Source organism: Trichomycterus rosablanca, chromosome 5 (assembly GCF_030014385.1).
Source record: "Trichomycterus rosablanca isolate fTriRos1 chromosome 5, fTriRos1.hap1, whole genome shotgun sequence".
Lineage (NCBI taxonomy): Eukaryota > Metazoa > Chordata > Actinopteri > Siluriformes > Trichomycteridae > Trichomycterus > Trichomycterus rosablanca.
In genome coordinates this window covers 4,577,784-4,595,978 of record NC_085992.1, presented here as the reverse complement: position 1 = coordinate 4,595,978, position 18,195 = coordinate 4,577,784, and the positions used below count along the sequence as shown (strand labels likewise).

The window sequence follows — 18,195 nt, the reverse complement described above, 5'->3', positions numbered from 1 at the left end:
AGGTTTACAGTGCTGTCTGGATTTCAGGAACACATTATTAGTGTTATAATTAAGTGTTTGTGGAAACTGGCTTCTGTTTTTAAATGGATAATTAAACAGTTTAAAACTTGAAAAGCAGGTAAGACATTAACTTGGGCTTTAAGATCATTAGTACCTACTGCTCCTGCACCATCACACCCACTATAAAATACTGTCACTTAGTAGTACATTTTAAAAACATTTATTACAGTAATTATGGTTAGTTATAAAACAATTAAATTAAGTAGATCAATTAAAAGTTTGCATTTAATGATTTTTAAACATTATTTATTACTGTGACGATACTGTATGCTTCATGTACTTTTTACACACTCTTTTAGATCTTCAACGCAGATGAACCTCGCATTTAAGAAATAGCGTTAATTAAAAATGAACAGAAGAACTTTTTGAAATATATTTAATAGTAGTTTGTTTCTAGTTTACTGCAGAGTGAGTTTATGTGGTTTTATTCATGTTTGGATTGACCGAGAAGGAGAAGAAAGAAACTCAAGTTCAGCATCAGGAATGTAGATTTTATACAGTCAGTAATGGACAGTTAATTATAAGTGCTATAATAAAGATGCAGTCGGTATTTTAAAGCTCTTTGTGACAACATTATTGTACAGCAGTGGCACCCTGGCAGTGGTGGGGCTTGAACTGGCAACCTTCTGATCACTAATCCAGTACCTGAACCACTAGGCTACAGCTTCCTTCCGTTTACTTTTGTAAAAACACACAGACCTGCATGTGCAGAGTTTAACATGCAGTCAAACTCCATACTGACACACTGAAACAGCTTCGGCCTAATAATTTCATCGTTCATTAATTAAATTGTATGAATCCATTAAAGAAAAAATAATCCAGAGCTGGCGCATGCGCTAAAGGTAAATCTGATTTCAAATCAGCGCTCTCAATTGGAATCAAGACTTTTTTAATCGCCATACTAATCAAACTATGACTTATTTGTCGGTTATCAGATTAATCATTCACATCCCCACCCAACCCCTTTTAAAGAAAATCTATTCTGGGTTCTCCCTTACTTTGTAACTCTTATGTACCTTGTTACCCTTGTTAAATATAATTATTTACACGGACGGCATGATGGCTCGGTGGGTAGCACTATCGCCTCACAGCAAGAAGGTCCTGGGTTCGATTCCCAGGTGAAGTGGTCCAGGTCCCTTCTGTGTGGAGTTTGCATGTTCTCCTGTGTCTTTGTGGTTTCCTCTGGGAGCGCCGGTTTCCAAAGACGTGCAAGTGAGGTGAATTGGAGATACAAAGTTGTCCATGACTGTGTTTGATACTTGTTCTGTCATGAATGTAACCAAAGTGTGTAAAACATGATGTTAAAATCCTAATAAAAATATAATTATTTACAGTTTATTTTTATATCTTAGCAGATTAGGTATCTGTGATTTTATGTAGTTTAATGATAAACAGTCAGAAAATAATGCAATCGCTCCCTCTTGTGTTTAACTGAGACGTGCTTGTGAAAGCTAGGTGGCAGTGTGTTGTAACAAATAAGAGTCACAGCATTTTCTTAAAACGTTTTTATTTCTTGAAAAATACATGTTTTTCAGACATCAAATCCACTACATCTCTGTGCCATGAACATCTACAATTGTTTTTTACTAACCTGCAGATTCAAATAGATGCTCCTAATTACAGTCAGCACATACACACAATTGTACACAACACATACACCAGCAAAAGGCCTGATCTTCACAAATCCCTACAGTTTATCTAGTAAGCATTCATGAAAAATGGCAAAGAACTGAGCTAGTATTTCTTATAAAAGTCGCTATTTCATTTCTTATTTTATTACTTCCCACTTTTCCATTCAGTGCTGCCCGTTACCAGGCCAGCTTGGCTTTCTGTTTTCTTTCTTCACTTATTATCGGCTTTGAGCGCTCATGTTCAACCGTCGTCTCGAGTTATCACTCGTACAGTCTTATCTAAGCACGTCTGGTATAACTGATTATATGAAATCACAGCTCGAACTTGCATCCTCACACTTCAAGTCCTCCTTATGACCATCTCAGGGACAGTCGTGTCCACAGAAGTTTAAACACTGGCTCGTCATACCTTGTATATTAAATGTTAGTTGCTTATTTTAATGTGAGCGTCCATAAATCCCACACATATTAGTCAGAATCCATTTAGATGATATTAGTTTGCTCTCACAAATAGGCTGTGACACTCATGCACCTGTTCCTTCCAGGGACTGCCAGAGGAGATATCATTTCTGATTGGTTTATGTGACTCAGCTTACTTTATTCTTTTGGCCAGTCCTATACAGCCCCCCTTTTTTCCAAGTAAGTATAAACTTCCTGGGACCCAGTATAAACCAGCAGATACATTTTGTAGTGTGTCCAGTGGATAGCGTGGCAAGTCCAGTCTACTGTGGCATACTTGTTGATGATTGTTTGCCAATTTAGCCATATCTACTTCCCACAGAGTTTTGTCCCCCATGGTGCATGGTCACTAACTATTATGAGGCATCAAATCAAATGAGAATAAACCTTCAGTGTGATAAATAAATTCCTGGGTACTGCATAAAAGGCTGGATGTGCAAGAGAAGTTGAATTTCAGCTCATAAGATATGTTTCAAAAAAGGAAAAGAAAATCCTTACAAATAAAAACATTAAAACAAGTACACGCCGCTCAGGTGGCGCAGCGGTAAAATACGCTAGCACACCAGAGCTGGGATTTCGAATACATCATATCGACTCTCAGCTCTGCCATCCGGCTGGGCGGCTATATGATTGTTTGGCTGTTGTTCATCCAGGGAGGGAGCCGGGGAGGGACCTCATGGCTGATGCAGTTATGACCTCTGCTGGCTGATTGATGGCGTCTGCACAGAGTAGAGGAATAATGCATTGATCAGGGTGTGTCTCACCGTGCACAAGGCTGATCCGCATATGAACTCGCCTCGTGCAGGTGAAAAGATGCAGTCGGCTACTGCGCATGTGTTGGAGAAAAAGGGAGAAAATGCGTTAACAAAAGTTCACTACCAATCAAACAAAAGGTTTTCTATTTTCTATTTTTGGAATAGTAATACACATGACAAAAAGTATGTGGACATCTCTTCTCAATATTAAAATCAGATGTTTTAATCACACCTAATGCTAGCAGGTGTACAAAATCAATTTTCTAAAATAAGCTTCTAAATATGCTTCCATATTTGTGGTTTAAGGATGACCCCTATCTGCTCCAGCATGACTGTGCCCAAAGCAAGGAGTATAAAGACACAGTTTAACAAATTAGGGGTGGAGAAATTCCAGTGGAGACCCGACCTCCATCCAGCATCACTGCCTGATCTTACAAAAGCTCGACTGATTGGGCTCAAATTTACACTGGCACATTATTATATGCCACAATATTTTGTGGAGAAGACTGTTATAGTTGCAAATGAGAAGGGGGTTGCTAATTATTTCCCAGGGTAGCAAGAAATAACACATGGTGAACAAACAATCAACTCCTGTTGCACACAAACCAGAACCAATTATGCTTTTTTGAGACTCCGGCCTCAGATGGCTATGGCATCCTTAGGATTCACATCACCCAACACTGTTTAAAAATAAAAAGTCCAGTGGTGTCCTTCCTGTTAAAGAACAATCTGTGTCTGTGATCTAAATCACTATGCTAATTTCTAATTTCATAAGATACAAAGCACAGGTACATGGAGCTAAGCACATATGTACTAACATCTGTTGTTTGTGACAAGCTTTTTATTTTTCGTTTGATTTTTGAAGACGTTACATTAAAACGAAGCTCTGCACTAAAGATGATTAGAGTAGCTGGATAAATCCTATGTAGGGCTCTCAATCCCACTCTTTACCATCAGATGGCTCCAGTAGTTCACACCTCAACCTGCAGTATTGTGTTTTACATGATGGCAAAATGAGACGTCACAGACTGAGCATGAAGCCAGTCATAATCAATGCTAGTTTAACAGTTGAAACGGCTGTATATTTTGTTACCCGCAAACTATACTATACTTTACCTAAGGCTGTTTTGAAAAAAAGGCTGTTTTTTGTATTATTTATTGCATTACAGCACAATTGTAGGGCGGCACGGTGACTCGGTGGGTAGCACTGTCGCCTCACAGCAAGAAGGTACTGGCTTCAATCTCCAGGCAGGGCGGCCCGGGTCCTTTCTGTGCGGAGTTTGCATGTTGCATGTTCTCCCCGTGTTTGCGTGGGTTTCCTCCGGGAGCTCCGGTTTCCTCCCACAGTCCAAAAACATGCAGTCAGGTTAATTGGAAACACTAAATTGCCCTATAGGTAAATGGGTGTGTGTATGTGTACGTGTGTCTGCCCTGCGATGGACTGGCGCCCCGCCCAGGGTGTTACCTGTGTGCCTTGTGCCCATTAAAAAGCTGGGATAGGCTCCAGCACCCTAATTGGATAAGCGGTTAAAAAAGTGAGTGAGCACAATTGTTCTGTGAAATTGGCATCATACAAATATTAATTGTAATGCTATGATATTTTTACCTCTAGTATTCAGTATAGGCAGCTTTGTGTTGAGTGCTACCCAAGTGCCAATGATGCATTGTGCAATAATACAAAAAATAATACAATAAATCTGTATAATATTCCTCAGTCACTATGAGACTATGATCTTAAAGGCTCAACTGAAAAAAGTCAGACAGCATCACCTACTCAGTAATGTTGAACTCCAGGCCTCCAGACGTGGGGCTGTACTCCTGCTCTTGTAGCAATAAAGCGTGGCTTTGGTGCCTGAACTGGAGGCTTCAAGAAATTGGGGGGCAGTGCACTAAGCTCAGGAGCACTTTTGAACTGTCTGGCAGCCTGGAGATCAGAGTAGATGGTCATGCTTGATACGGGAGCCGGTGGTGAGTAAGGCGTAGGAACAAATGCTGGAGCAGCGGAGATTCTGGGGAGCTCTGGAAGACCTGGCGGTCGTGAAGACACAGCTGCAGGTTCAGGTACAGGCTGGGCTGGAGAGGACATAGCTGCTGGAGAGCACATAGTGGGAGATGTCATGTCATAGCGACACAGAGGCTCGGCCAGTGTGGTTTGCGCCCGTGGGGCAATCACTGTTGGGACTATGGTTGGTGCTGACATGGGAGTCGGAGTAGAGAAACGTTTGATTTCGTACACACGTGATGTCTTCACGGGTACCTGCCTCGGTTTGGTTAAGGTGTGTCCTGTTTCTGTCTGCCTTTTGTGTTGGTAAGAGGAGTTTACAGACTGTGTGCTCGAGCCACCTCCGAAACCAAACATGGCTGAGTTAAGTTGGTAAGGCTGGCGCCTCATGACGTCTATGGCCTTGATGCCTTCTTTCTGGAACATGTGTCCACCTCGACCAACCTTTGAGGTTCTTTCAGCGCCCCGTGCTTTTTCATGTTGTGCTCCCAGGGGACAGGAAGGAGCGAGGAGAGGGTTGTAACCAATTGGCGGAGGAGCACGGACATTTGGGGAGTACTTCCAGTTTGGTGATACTGGTGAGGGCTCACAGGGATGGATCATAGGCATGACTGACTGGGACTGTAAAAACTGCTGCTGAGGTTGTGTACCATCCACCACAAAGAGATCTTTACGGTTCTGTCTTCGTGCAAAGAGCTCAGCGCCCTTTCCCCCAGCTTGAGGAATCTGGGACACTTCTGGGATGATGCGAGGTTTTGGAGCCACCGGTGGTGGGATCTTTCCCCTCTTTTCATCCATGTTATAGTAATCGTCCGAAACAGTGACTGGCTCTGAGTATCCGTAATTAGGCCTCTCATCCCAATTCTGTACCAAAGACAGCAGCTCAGGATTGGGCAAGTTCTTTCTGGCATCTGGAATCTTAAACATTGGTTTATTAGTAGTGCGACGGCGAGCTTTCTGAAGGATGCCTGTTCGACCTCCAGCCGGAGGAGCTTTCTCTTGGCACACCACGGGAGCTGGAGGAGAAACTGAGCTGACAGGGGTTACAGGAGTTAAAGTCACAGAGGTGGCATGAATCAGTGGTACCTCAGGAGCAGAAGGCACAGCAATAGCAGCAGAGATTACGCTAGTGATATCTGTGAAGCCAGCAGAAGGAGGAGCAGCAGTTATATTTTCAGTAATGAAGGAATTAGCAGGGATATTTGTCTGTGAGACAGACGGCACAGTCTGAAAATTTTCTGATGATGAAGGAATATTTGAAATTAGTGACTGTGCAGGATCTGGCATAGCAGCAGGAAAAGGAAGATGCACAGTGGTCGCAGGGGCTGGTGTTGAGGTCATGCCAGCAGGAACATCAATGCTCATCTTACGTACTGAAAAACTGGCAGAAGGATAATCAATCACCTCCTCGAATGCAGTTGTAAAAGGCGGTGCAGTTACTGCCACTGAGACTGGCCTGGAAGCCTTTTTGGTGACATTAGGGCGGAACACGACTGGTGCTGTGGCGGCTCGGTGGCTGATAAACCCTGGGGCGAAGGGCCGGGCTGTGCGGTTCAATACTGAGCTCGGTGGCAATTCTGGCAAGGGAGTGGGAGGTGGTGGCATAGACGTAGAAGGTGGAGGCACCATTACTGATGCAACAGTTATCACTTGGTTTTCAGGCACCTCTGTAGAAGTTGGTGTTTTTATACTGGCAATATCATTAACAATGGAGAAGGTAACTCGGGGTGAGGTTGGGGGAATTTGCGTCTTGGTAGCAGGAGTATTCTCTTGTGTCATCAGCTCTGGTGGTCTCGCAGGCTTTGGTGCAACCTGTGGTGGCTGAACACTGGGTTTAACAATTGCTTTTGTCTGTATGGACAACTCCGGTTGCTTTTCCTCTGCTTGAACAATTGCCTGGCCCTCCAGCTGACTTTTCTGTGCCATCTTCTTGGCATGCTCCTCGGCTCTCTTCCTCTGCTGCTCAAACAAGCGGGCCCCCCTTCCTGTGGTTCCACTCAGCCCGCCACTTAAAGAATCATCTGCTTCATCTCCTTCCAAAGCTCTTGACGCTGCTCTTTTTTCAAGCATGTCCAAGTAGTCGCTGTCCCATGTGGGATCTGGCGCTGCGCTGAACCCTTCCTCGTCCAGCTCCGATTCGCTCCCGAGGAAGTGGTTGTCTTCCTCTTGGGAATCTGGTTGCATATCCTCATCTACACTACCGTAACTGGTCAGCGTGTATTTCTTGGAACGCTGGCGGCGTTTTTTGAACATCAGGACCCCCTTAGAATGAGGGTTAGGTGCATCGGTCAGAAGAGAAGCAATGGTGCGACACTTGGTCCGGGCCTCTTTCACTTGCTTGTCTTGTAGTGTGTCACCACGGTTCAACTCTAAATGAGATAAATAGGAAACGATGATAGGAAAGAGCAACTGACACATTACAAGCTACAAACCTCCTTTACAGAAAAGCTGGGACACTTTCTAAAAATACAATAAAAACTGAAATCTGTAATTTGTTAATTTACTTCAACCTTTTTTTAAAAGACAAACAGACAAAGAAATGATTTTAAGTGTTTTCAATGACATATTTTATTAGTTAAATATAATGTGAGAGAAAAATGTTAATTTACACTAGAAGTATTAATACATAATCAATTACTACTTAGGGCATGATTGCCAGTAGTCATATTCCAAGAATACCGCTACATTAGAATGTTACTGGATGGGTACATGGTGTAATTGCATTGTATGATGTCCAAGACTTAGTTCTAGCTGATTTACACCAGTTGTTAACTGTGGAATCTTCCACTGTCCTACAAGGCCACTAACAAGATATACACCGATCAGCCATAACATTAAAACCACCTCTTTGTTTCTACACTCACTGTCCATTTTATCAGCTCCACTGACCATATAGAAGCACTTTGTAGTTCTAAAATTACTGACTGTAGTCCAGCTGTTTCTCTACATGCTTTTTTAGCCTGCATTCACCCTGTTCTTCAATGGTCAGGACCCCCACAGGACCACCACAGAGCAGGTATTATTTAGGTGGTGGATCATTCTCAGCACTGTAGTGACACTGACATGGTGGTGGTGTGTTAGTGTATGTTGTGCTGGTATGAGTGGATCAGACACAGCAGTGCTGCTGGAGTTTTTAAATACCGTGTCCACTCACTGTCCACTCTATTAGACACTTCTACCTAGTTGGTCCACCTTGTAGATGTAAAGTCAGAGACGATCGCTCATCTATTGCTGCTGTTTGAGTCGGTCATCTTCTAGACCTTCATCAGTGGTCACAGGACGCTGCCCACGAGGCGCTGTTGGCTGGATATTTTTGGTTGGTGGACTATTCTCAGTCCAGCAGTGACAGTGAGGTGTTTAAAAACTCCATCAGCACTGCTGTGTCTGATCCACTCGTACCAGCACAACACACACTAACACACCACCACCATGTCAGTGTCACTGCAGTGCTGAGAATGATCCACCACCCAAATAATACCTGCTCTGTGGTGGTCCTGTGGGGGTCCTGACCATTGAAGAACAGCATGAAAGGGGGCTAACAAAGCATGCAGAGAAACAGATGGACTACAGTCAGTAATTGTGGAACTACAAAGTGCTTCTATATGGTAAGTGGAGCTGATAAAATGGACAGTGAGTGTAGAAACAAGGAGGTGGTTTTAATGTTATGGCTGATCAGTGTATAAAGATGTTCATTATTATTATTGTTATCGCATTCACAGAGCCTCTGTGTGAGACTCGGTCGGTGTGATCCTTCTCTGCAGACAAGATTACTATCTTGATTACTAAACTCTTTTCATTAGGGTTTTTCCACCACAATAAACAACCTTACCTGTTACCTTAAACTTCTCATTGTAGAACCTTTCAGAACAGTGTTACTTGTATAAGCTTATTTTGTCTCTGTCCCCACAATTATGTTTGTCAGTAAATATTGTGTATTTGTATTTTCCTTAAAATTAGGAAAAATCATGAAGTATCAAAATGGTAGAAAAAGGTTTAGGATATTTTGTGAGCTGTTAAAGAAGCTCTGGGGTCTCAGAGACCCCAAACAGAACATTAAGGGTAATAATAATACCTATAATACCATTACTCAATCCCTGTGGTATTTCTCCTACTGTAGGAAAACAAATCTCTGACCCCTGTAGTGTTAAAATATCTAAAAACTTTCTCCTCTATGGACTATGTTTGTGTGTGCTGCCAAGAAGCGTCATGGTGAACAATCAGATTTAACCTTTAAAGCAACTGCAGGAATCATTTAACACCCCGCGCTCCCCCTCCTTACCCCGAATGCTACTTGGGTGCATTAAATAAGCAAAATGTTTTGACATGCCGTGGCTTATTAACCAGAAAGAGATGTTTAGCAGGCCTGGGGATTATCAGATTAGCAAAAGTACAGTAACAGTCTTTTCAGTCAGTTAGTTTGCTAGGAATTGTACTGTCCATGGGTAAGATGGAGTGTCAGAGCTTTAGTTAGTGTCATCCAGAAATATATGGACGTTTATTTATTTTGTCTACTAAAACAGCACATCCTCAAATAGCTGTGGGTATATAGGGATACGTTTACATGTACTAAGTCTGGGGCACATGAACTTCTGCATTTGATTTAACAGCCCATCAGTTACAGTTTCATTTAAATGTAAGTATTACAAAAATTATTTATCATACCATTTACAAACAATTGGGGTCCAAACAACATGAAAAAACTGCACTCAGATTAACAATTTAGCCCTCAGGATCAGTATTATAACCAATACCCAATTTATCCATATAAATAGCAGCTCTAATACATATACTGACATACAGAACTGTGCGGAAGTCTAAGGTCACCAAGTTTTAATGACCATCCACATTTATTTTTGGTCTTTTTATTAAAATACAGACAGAAAATAAAGGAAGTATGTTTCAGAAGTCATTATTTAGTGTGACCTCCCTTGGCACTAAGCACATCTTGAGCTCTGTTGAGGAGACTCTCCTGATGTTTTCTGAAGTAATTATCTGGAATATTACACCAGAGTTCTTCTTTCAATTTAGACTGTCTTTTATTTCTTTCTCTGTCCAGGTGACCCCATACTGCCTCTATAATATTCAGGTCTGGACTCTGTGGAGGTTAGTCCATATTTATATCAGCTGTTTTTCTTCCCAAATATGATTTCATGGCATTAGAAGCGTGTTTGGGATTCTTTCCAGAATGAATGGCATGATGAATTAAACTTATACTTTTTATTATACTTTAAATTATACTTTTCAGCATTCATGATCCTTGTAGGACCATTGAGCAAGGGCCTTAAACCTCAATTACTTAGACAATATATTGTCACACTACTGTAGGTCGCTTTGGATAAAAGCGTCTGCTAAATAACATAAACGTCAGACAATATCGCGAACACCACTGGCAGAAATGCAGCCAAAGCAGGACGGACCCTCCACCATTTTTCACTGAAGGCCACAAGCTCTCATTCTTCCATCTCTTTCCAAGTCTTGTCTCTCATATTGTTGATGACTGGACCCAAGAATTTTAAACTGGGATTTGTCATTCCATAATACTTTTTCACTGATTTTCATTCCAATCTTTGTGAACTTTAGCATATCTTACCTTTAAAACCTTCCAACCTTTAAAAGTGGTTTCTTGGCTGCTACCTTTCCAAAGAGACTATTCTTGATCAAGCTTCTTTGGACTGTAGATAGGTCAATTTGGCATTCCGATGAAGCTGCCAGATGCCGAGACTTCTTCTGGTCTCTCAAAGAAGAAACTCTGAGAAACGTCTCAAAAGTTGAAACTTCTCTTGGCCTTCCAGTCCTTTTTTGCCCTTGAGCTCTCCTTATTGTTCAATATTTCTTTAAAACGTCTTGAATCCCACATCTTGAGTATCCAGTTTGTTTGCTGATTTCCCTTTAAGAGGCCTTGCTGATACAAAATTATGATTTTATGTCTGTCAAAGTGTGAGATTGAAAGTGTGAGACTGGTCTCACATATTAGCAAGCTTCCGATGAATTTAACTCATACAATATGTGTATGTAAAGCTCAAGCATGTCTTGCACAAACCTGGTGTAATACACTTTTTCACAGCAGTCATGTTGACATGAAACGGTAGGACAAAAACAAGTGTTAGCAATTACATTAATTAGTTTTCAATTCCATTTAGATTTAAGAGAGCCAGGTTCAGGGTAGGTCAAACCAAATACTTGCCAATTTAGCCTGTAGAAGCTGTCGTTTATGCTTTTTAAAACTGGATACAAATGTTCTGTATTTTCTGGTTGTATTCCAATATAAAGATTGAGAAATAATTATATTTGGTCATTATACCATTGCTAAAACAACAAATCTAATGGTGGCCTAAGACTTTTGCACATTACTGCAATGTGGACATCTATATATACTATAATAAATGTAACTTCAGTGTATTTGTGGTTCGGTGCATGATTGTAAGTGAGAAAAATAGACAAATAAACAGGCCCTAATTTAAAGGAATAGGTTAGGAGAGGTGAGATGGTGGTGTATGTGAGGGGTGAAGGGGGCAGATTCTGCTACTTGATACCAGAGAGCAGCTGGAGATGCTTTGGCCAGCCCTATCAAAGCAGCACTGCTCAGGTTATTCACCCACATTGCCACGGACAAATATAGGTCCATGGACCGGCTTAAACTCCCAGCTCTCGTCTCCTTAAGAGGTACCATGCAGACTATCACATTGCATTTTGAAAACATGTGCTAACTGCATTACCTGTGACAGACTGTGACATTAAATGTTTGCATCAAGATCCAGTTCTTTAGAGGGTATTAAGCTACAAGTGCTGCTTTACTGGGTAAGCGGACAAGTATTGTTAGGAAATGGAACCACTTATGCCTGGCAATCATTGTATTGACACAAGTGATAATCATGAAGCAAGTGGTTCTTACACAGTACTTCACTATTATCTAATGATCACTGATTTTAGATACTCACTTGCTTGTTTTGCTTTATCCATGTAGGTCTTTGTGAGCTCCTCATCCACTGGATTGTTCACTGGCCCCACCATTGGCACCAATTGGCTATGAGAGCTCAGCACTAGAGCCTCCTTTGCTCTCTCCGGGGAAACCAGCGGCACGTTGGGAAGCTCCTGGAAGCCGCTGTCCTCCTCTATTACTAAATCCTGAGAACTCTGCTCATCTGCACTCACGGACGAGGTCTCAGTGGACGTGTAGGACGACCAGGCCCCGGATGAAGGGGGTTGGAAGATGACTTCTCGGCGAACCACGCCGGGCAGCTTGCCCTCCTGGTGGTCAGGCCCAGCCGGGGGGTAACCCTGCGCATCTGTAGCACTGTCATAACCACTCATCTCTGAAGTTTCTCCCACCTCAGTGGAAGCATGACCTGCTTTTCCAAGGGGGTTACCGGGGTTGCGATGCCTCTGCCTGCGATGTCTGTCATGAGTGACCACATCGGCATCACTGTCTGTTTCTCCATAGTATGCCTCGCTGCCCAGCGGGGACGTCAGGCCACTGCGAGCGGTGGGGGACATTACCGAGGTGTGGTGCACTTGCCGAACGCTTGGCTGATGCAGTTTTGAGCTGGATGGGGTATTGGCCCTAAGCGCAGCACGGTACTCCTTGTCAATGCGGGGAGAAGGAGCTCGGGCAACCAGAACCACTGACTGGAAGCCAGCCGGTGCCCTGATGTACATAAAAAGGGGTTAAAAAAAAAAGATTTAATTAAGGCAAATGCTAAAAAAGGATGTTAAAGTGTTGACGTTAGCAAAAGACACCAGGGTTTACCTCTTTACCCGGATACACAGTAATCCAGGGATGCTGTCAATGAGGTTCATGGCCTGAGCGTGAGACAGACTTGCACAGGAGCTGTTGTTGATGGATACCAGCTCATCCCCCTCTCGAAGTCCGGCCCTGCATGCCTTACTGCGCTTTCGCACCTACACCAGGACAGGAAGATGGCAGCCATAGACACGACACCTAAATATAGGCATTCTCCAATTATTAGTTAAAATTAGACCAGAGGTCTTTTTTCTTTAACTGTATTTTTATATTGCCAGGTTTAATTTTTAATTGTTAATGCTAAACCCTGTGTAAAGGTGAAGCTGACTTTAAAAAGCCAGCCTCTAACAAAACAGTCATACTAGTAAAACTAATAATTGGAGAATTTATACATACAGTAGTGTTCAAAAAAATAGCAGTGATTTTAAAAAAGTGAATAAAGCACAAAATCATTATAATAACTTTTATTTCCATAAATGCAAATGCACTGAAAATACTACACTTTCAATTCTAAATCAAAACATTAACAAAATTTTGCCAGTTTGTGTTCATCCTTTACAGAAAGTTAAGAAAAATGAATATTAGGCTGTTCAAAAAAATAGCAGTGCAGCATTTTTCATTAAAAACTCAAAAAAAAAAATTCTATAACATGAAAAAATGTTTGAGGTTTCACTTTACTTTCAATTACTGAACTAATATTTAGTGGCAAAACAATTGTTTTTGAGATCTGTGTTGCATGGAGTCGATCAACTTCTGGCACCTCTGAACAGGTATCCAGTCCAGGATGATTAGACTACATTCCACAGTTCTTCTGCAATTTTGGGTTTTGCCTCAAAAAAACGTGTTTCAGATGTCAGAACACAAGTCCTCTATGGGATTGAAGTCAGGGGATTGGGCTGGTCACTCTATTACCTCACTCTTGTTTGTCTGTAACCAAGATGTTTTGGGTCATTGTCATGTTGAAACACCCATTTCTTCTTCGACATAGGGCAACATGATCTCCTCAAGTATTCTGATATATTGAAACTGATCCATGATCCCTCGTATGCGATAAATAGGCGTAACACCATGGTATGAGAAACATCCCATATCATCATTTTGTACCACCGTGCTTTACTGTCTTCACAGTGAACTTTGGCTTGAATTCAGTGCTCGATGGTCGTCTGACATACTGTCTACGGCCACTAGACCCAAAAAGAACAATTTTGCTTTCACCAGTCCACAAAATGTTGAGCCGTTTCTCTTTGGACCAGTCAATGTGTTCCTTGGCAAATGTTAACCCATTCAGGACATGTCTTTTTCTTAACAACGGGACTTTGCAAGGAGTTCTTGCTGGTAAATCGGCTTCACTTAATCATCTTCTGTACTCACTGGTAACTTCAGATGTTCCTAATTCCTTCTGGAGGTGATCATTGGCTGAGTATTTGCCATTTTGGCTATTCTTCGATCCATTCGAACAGTAGTTCCACGCTTCCTTCTGCATCTTTCAGGTGTTGGTTGTCACTTCAAGGCATTTGAGATCATTTTAGCTGAGCAGCCAATAATTTGCTGCACTTCTCTGTATGTTTTTCCCTCTACTATCAACTTTTTAATCAAAGTACGCTGTTCATCAGAACAATGTCTGGAACAACCCATTTTACCCAGTATTTCAGAAGGAAACGCGCTATGACCAAGCTGTGCAATATTTGCCACCCTCCTAAATTAAATAAGGGCCAAATTTGACACACGTTCTTCTGCAGAATGAATGATTTCACCAATTGAACTCCTCACTGCTATTATTTTGAACAACCCCCTTTCAATCAATGCTTCAATTACTCAGAATGAGTGGCATGCATGTCCTAATTGTTGGGTTTGTTTTGTTTTCATTACTCTACTACACTTTCAAGTAAATTATTTGCTATGTAGAAATAGCATTTCTACTAAAAACAGTGATTTATCAGGTTAATGGTGTTGGACTGCTATTTTTTTGAACACCACTGTATGTGACTGGTATTTTTGTTTAACCCCTGTGTTGTTAATATGGGTCAAAAATTACCCATGAATATGATTATCAGCAGATAAGATCCTTGACTTTTTTTGAGTGACCCCTAGATATTCGATTATGACCTTTGGCGCCTGCACAGAGACGGATTATAATGGAGATTGGTGCATGACACTCCGTGTGCAATACAAATTCAATATGAACCCACCTTGTGCAGGTGAAAGAGAAGTGACCGGCTGCAAAACACATTGGGTTGGATATGACTAGATTGGAAGAAAAATTGGGTCGAGTGCTGCAGAAGCCTGGAGGTCAACACATTCAGGCTATGTTTATTACTCATGTTTGTGCCACACACTTGGTTGCACCACACAAGGTTTTATGAAATTAACCGCACCACAATCATCGTAGATCCTACATCTAGCACCCAACTCCAGTGCGAAAAAGGAAAGATGCATGTTTAACTGTGCACTCAACCATCAAGACAAATCAGAATAATGACCAAATTATAAAAACAAGAATAAAAAAAAAACACTGGAAAAATCAGATCATTGTGTTTGGAGAACACTACACTTAAATTGAAGTATGGATCTGGGAGCATCATGATATGGGACTGCCTTTCTGAAAACACTCATGGACAAAGAGGAAAGATAGTTTCTCTCATTGACCAAGAAACTAATTCTGGACGTTTTAGTAAGCCAATACTAGGTTTGGTGACAATCTGTGCAATGCTTTCTGGGTTAGAGCAATATATGAGTGCTTAATGCTTGCTGCTGCTTCACCAATGTTTTTGGTTGGCAACTGGCAGTGACACAAAATAGATCATAATTATATAAAAAATGGATTTAAGTGCCCAGGTGGCACATCGGGATGTTCCACTAGCACACCAGCACCACCGGTCGGCTGGGCCCATCTGGCGGGCATAATTGGCAGTGCCTGCAGAAGATACTAGTTGGCCACCATATCTGCAGGGTGGGGACCGGACTATGTGTAAGTGGGTGGTTATTCATACGCTGTGTAAGGACCCTGATTGGCGAAAAAGACGCTTGTGCAGAAAGCAGGGGCGAGAAGAGGAGGGCTGTGCACGTGTTGGAGGAGACGTGTAGAGCGACGTGCTCTCCTCGGATGCAATCTGGTATCTCTCAGCAGCGGAAGACAAAATTGAGTGCGTTAATCGGGAGGAAAATGGGGAGAAAATGCATTTAAAAAACGGATTTAAGTTCTCAGTGTTCCACAATTACCACATTTGTGCATGAGGGGTAAAAATCCAGACATAACCCTAAATATGATATAATTTCAAACCTCAAACACATCTGGGCAGCTTTTGTTTACGGAACAAACACCTTCATTAGCATTAACACGAAACCCTTTGGGAAAGCTTCTTTACATGATCCAGAATAGCCTGATATTAAATATGGTTCTGCATATATGACCAAAGTAGATGAAACACAATCCTGTGCTGTGACAGACCAGCTGAAATGAGGGGGAATGGATTTCTTATGTTACTTTTAAGTTCCTTGATAGTATCAGAATTGTGTAATATATGGCCAACCACTTAAAACCAACAGATTAGAGACACAGTACATGGTCACCTCTACTAACTACTAAATTATTAACGGGTCTCTAAAAGGCCCTGTCGTGTTTCATCACCCCTGTGCACAAAGCAAGGTTCATGAAGGCACGACCTGACAAGTTTAGTGAGGAGGAACGTCAGTGGAGTCCTAACCTCAACCCCATGAGGCTCGTCTGGAAGGAAGCAGAATGCTGACTGTGAGCCAGGCGTTCTTTGTTTAGCATTAATGTCCGACCTCACAAATGCTCTTTAAACTGAACAGGCACAAAGTTTACACACACTTGTGGAAAAACTGTGGAATTCTGTTAATGCCCATTACTAGGGCATGGGATGTCCAGCATACAGTCAGAAAGTACTCAGATCCCCTGACTTCTGGCACACTTTGTGTTGTGGCTTTCATTTTGCCATTTTTAACCCATCAATCTGCACTTAATCAGAATTATGAAAAGAAAATCATAAAAAATAAATAAATAAATATAAAAACCTGAAATCTCATTCAACTTAAGTATTCAGACCCTTTGCTGTGGCACTTTAAATTGTGGTTATGTGCATCCTGTTAGTTTTAATTCTTATTAAAATTTGTCCAGAACTCACCTGGAGTCCACCTGTTGCAACCAAAAGTAATTGGACGGAGTTTGGAAAAGGACACACATGGATCTATAAGGGCCCACAATTTACACTGGATTGTCTGGACAAAAAACAAGCCATGATGTCCAAGGAACCGTCTGTGGATCTTTGAATTCAAACTGGCAAGGCGTATATCAGGGCAGGGATATAAAAAACAACAGACTTGCAGGGTCTAAAGCGGTCTAAATATTTTTCTAAATGAGAGATTTCAGCATTTGATTTTTAATAAAAGTGTCAAAATGTTTTTGCATCATCATTATGATCAATCAAGTGAATATTGTTGCATAAAATACTGAACATGAAATTTGTTGATTCTATTATTATGCTGCACATTGGCAGTAACTTTGAACTTGAGGACCACCCAGCAGTTTGAGAGCTAAGTTTAAAGTTCACAGGTCTATCAATCACTGTCGGTGGTTGTCTTCATCCATTCCAGAGGGCAAACATGACGCAAACCATTCAGCCCCTCTCCTCTGACATTACAGGCAAAAATATGGCTTGGTCCAAGGACCAGGAATGTGGTTTTTTTTAATAAACAAAAAGATGAAGACATACGCAGAAGTGAGTATGCACATGAAATGACCTTGTAAACAAAATATTAAATGTAATTCTTTAGCCACCACTTTCACCGAGCGCTAACCAGTGAGTAAACAAACAAGTAAACAGGAAACCTTAGATTACTCTTCATTTTACTAAGCGCAAACCTTTACCAGAATCGTAAATCAGGCTCGGCATACCTTGGCAACCTGCAGTGGTCTCTGGTGCTCCACTCCCCCCTGGAGTCTGAAGCCCCACGGAGCTCCACCAGAGAGGGTGATGTTGACCTCCTCCACCACCATTCTGCACCGCTGGCTCCTGAATTCAAGCTGAAGGTTCAGAGGAAGACGGCCCTCAGTGCAGGAGCTCCATCTTTACATGGTTACATCAGAGAGAAGAAGCTACAACGAGGTTCCTGAAACAACCTTCAGTCGATCAAGCTAAATCACACAAAGCAGCGCTCGGGCCCTCCACTCATTTCCTGAGCTGAAGGTTTGTGATAGAGGCAGAGCAGTGAAGAGGGAAGAGAGAGGGCGAGGGAGTGAAAGGGGTACCACCAATGTCTGCTTACTTGGTGGAATTCGGTGTTAGATGAAGGGAGGGCCTAAGATAACACTTGTCCTGTCGATCAAACCCAACTGGTGTTAGAGCTGGGGGGGGAATGGGGGGGGGGGGCAGATTATCCTACTAAAAATAGAAGTCCATTCCTGATGGCAGTGGATGGCAAGTGCACAACAAAACAGCTAAAGTTTTGGGTAACAAGATTCTTCTCTTTAAGGCTCAAACTGCCTCTTTCTTTCTTTTTATTTATCGCTGATATTCACACATTTCA

At 41.9% G+C, this 18,195-nt stretch overlaps 2 protein-coding genes across 3 annotated transcripts in view; both read right to left on the bottom strand.

The window, feature by feature from the left end:
* myoz1a (myozenin 1a) overlaps positions 1 to 18,195 on the bottom strand; it is a 294,151-nt gene that overhangs the window by 13,724 nt on the left and 262,232 nt on the right. The gene's annotated exons all lie outside the window — the stretch shown is intronic.
* synpo2la (synaptopodin 2-like a) lies at positions 1,551 to 17,908 on the bottom strand. Of its 2 annotated transcripts, none has more exons than XM_062995542.1 (4): positions 17,564 to 17,908; positions 12,655 to 12,806; positions 11,846 to 12,552; positions 1,551 to 7,276 (listed from the first exon to the last, which is right to left on the bottom strand). In XM_062995542.1, exons 1-4 carry the CDS (start codon positions 17,663 to 17,665, stop codon positions 4,680 to 4,682), a joined length of 3,558 nt encoding a protein of 1,185 aa, XP_062851612.1. In that variant the 5' UTR covers positions 17,666 to 17,908; the 3' UTR covers positions 1,551 to 4,679. The 2 variants fall into 2 exon arrangements, with proteins under 2 accessions (XP_062851612.1, XP_062851613.1); XM_062995543.1 differs by having other exon boundaries at positions 12,655 to 12,846; positions 17,564 to 17,633.

Excerpts from the sequence above, each read along its gene's own strand:
- synpo2la (XM_062995542.1), bottom strand. The coding sequence starts at position 17,665 with ATGGTGGTGGAGGAGGTCAACATCACCCTCTCTGGTGGAGCTCCGTGG. Across the intron at positions 12,807-17,563 it reads GACCACTGCAGGTTGCCAAG|GTGCGAAAGCGCAGTAAGGC; the intron begins GTATGCCGAGCC and ends GTCCTGGTGTAG. Across the intron at positions 7,277-11,845 it reads GGATAAAGCAAAACAAGCAA|AGTTGAACCGTGGTGACACA; the intron begins GTGAGTATCTAA and ends TATCTCATTTAG.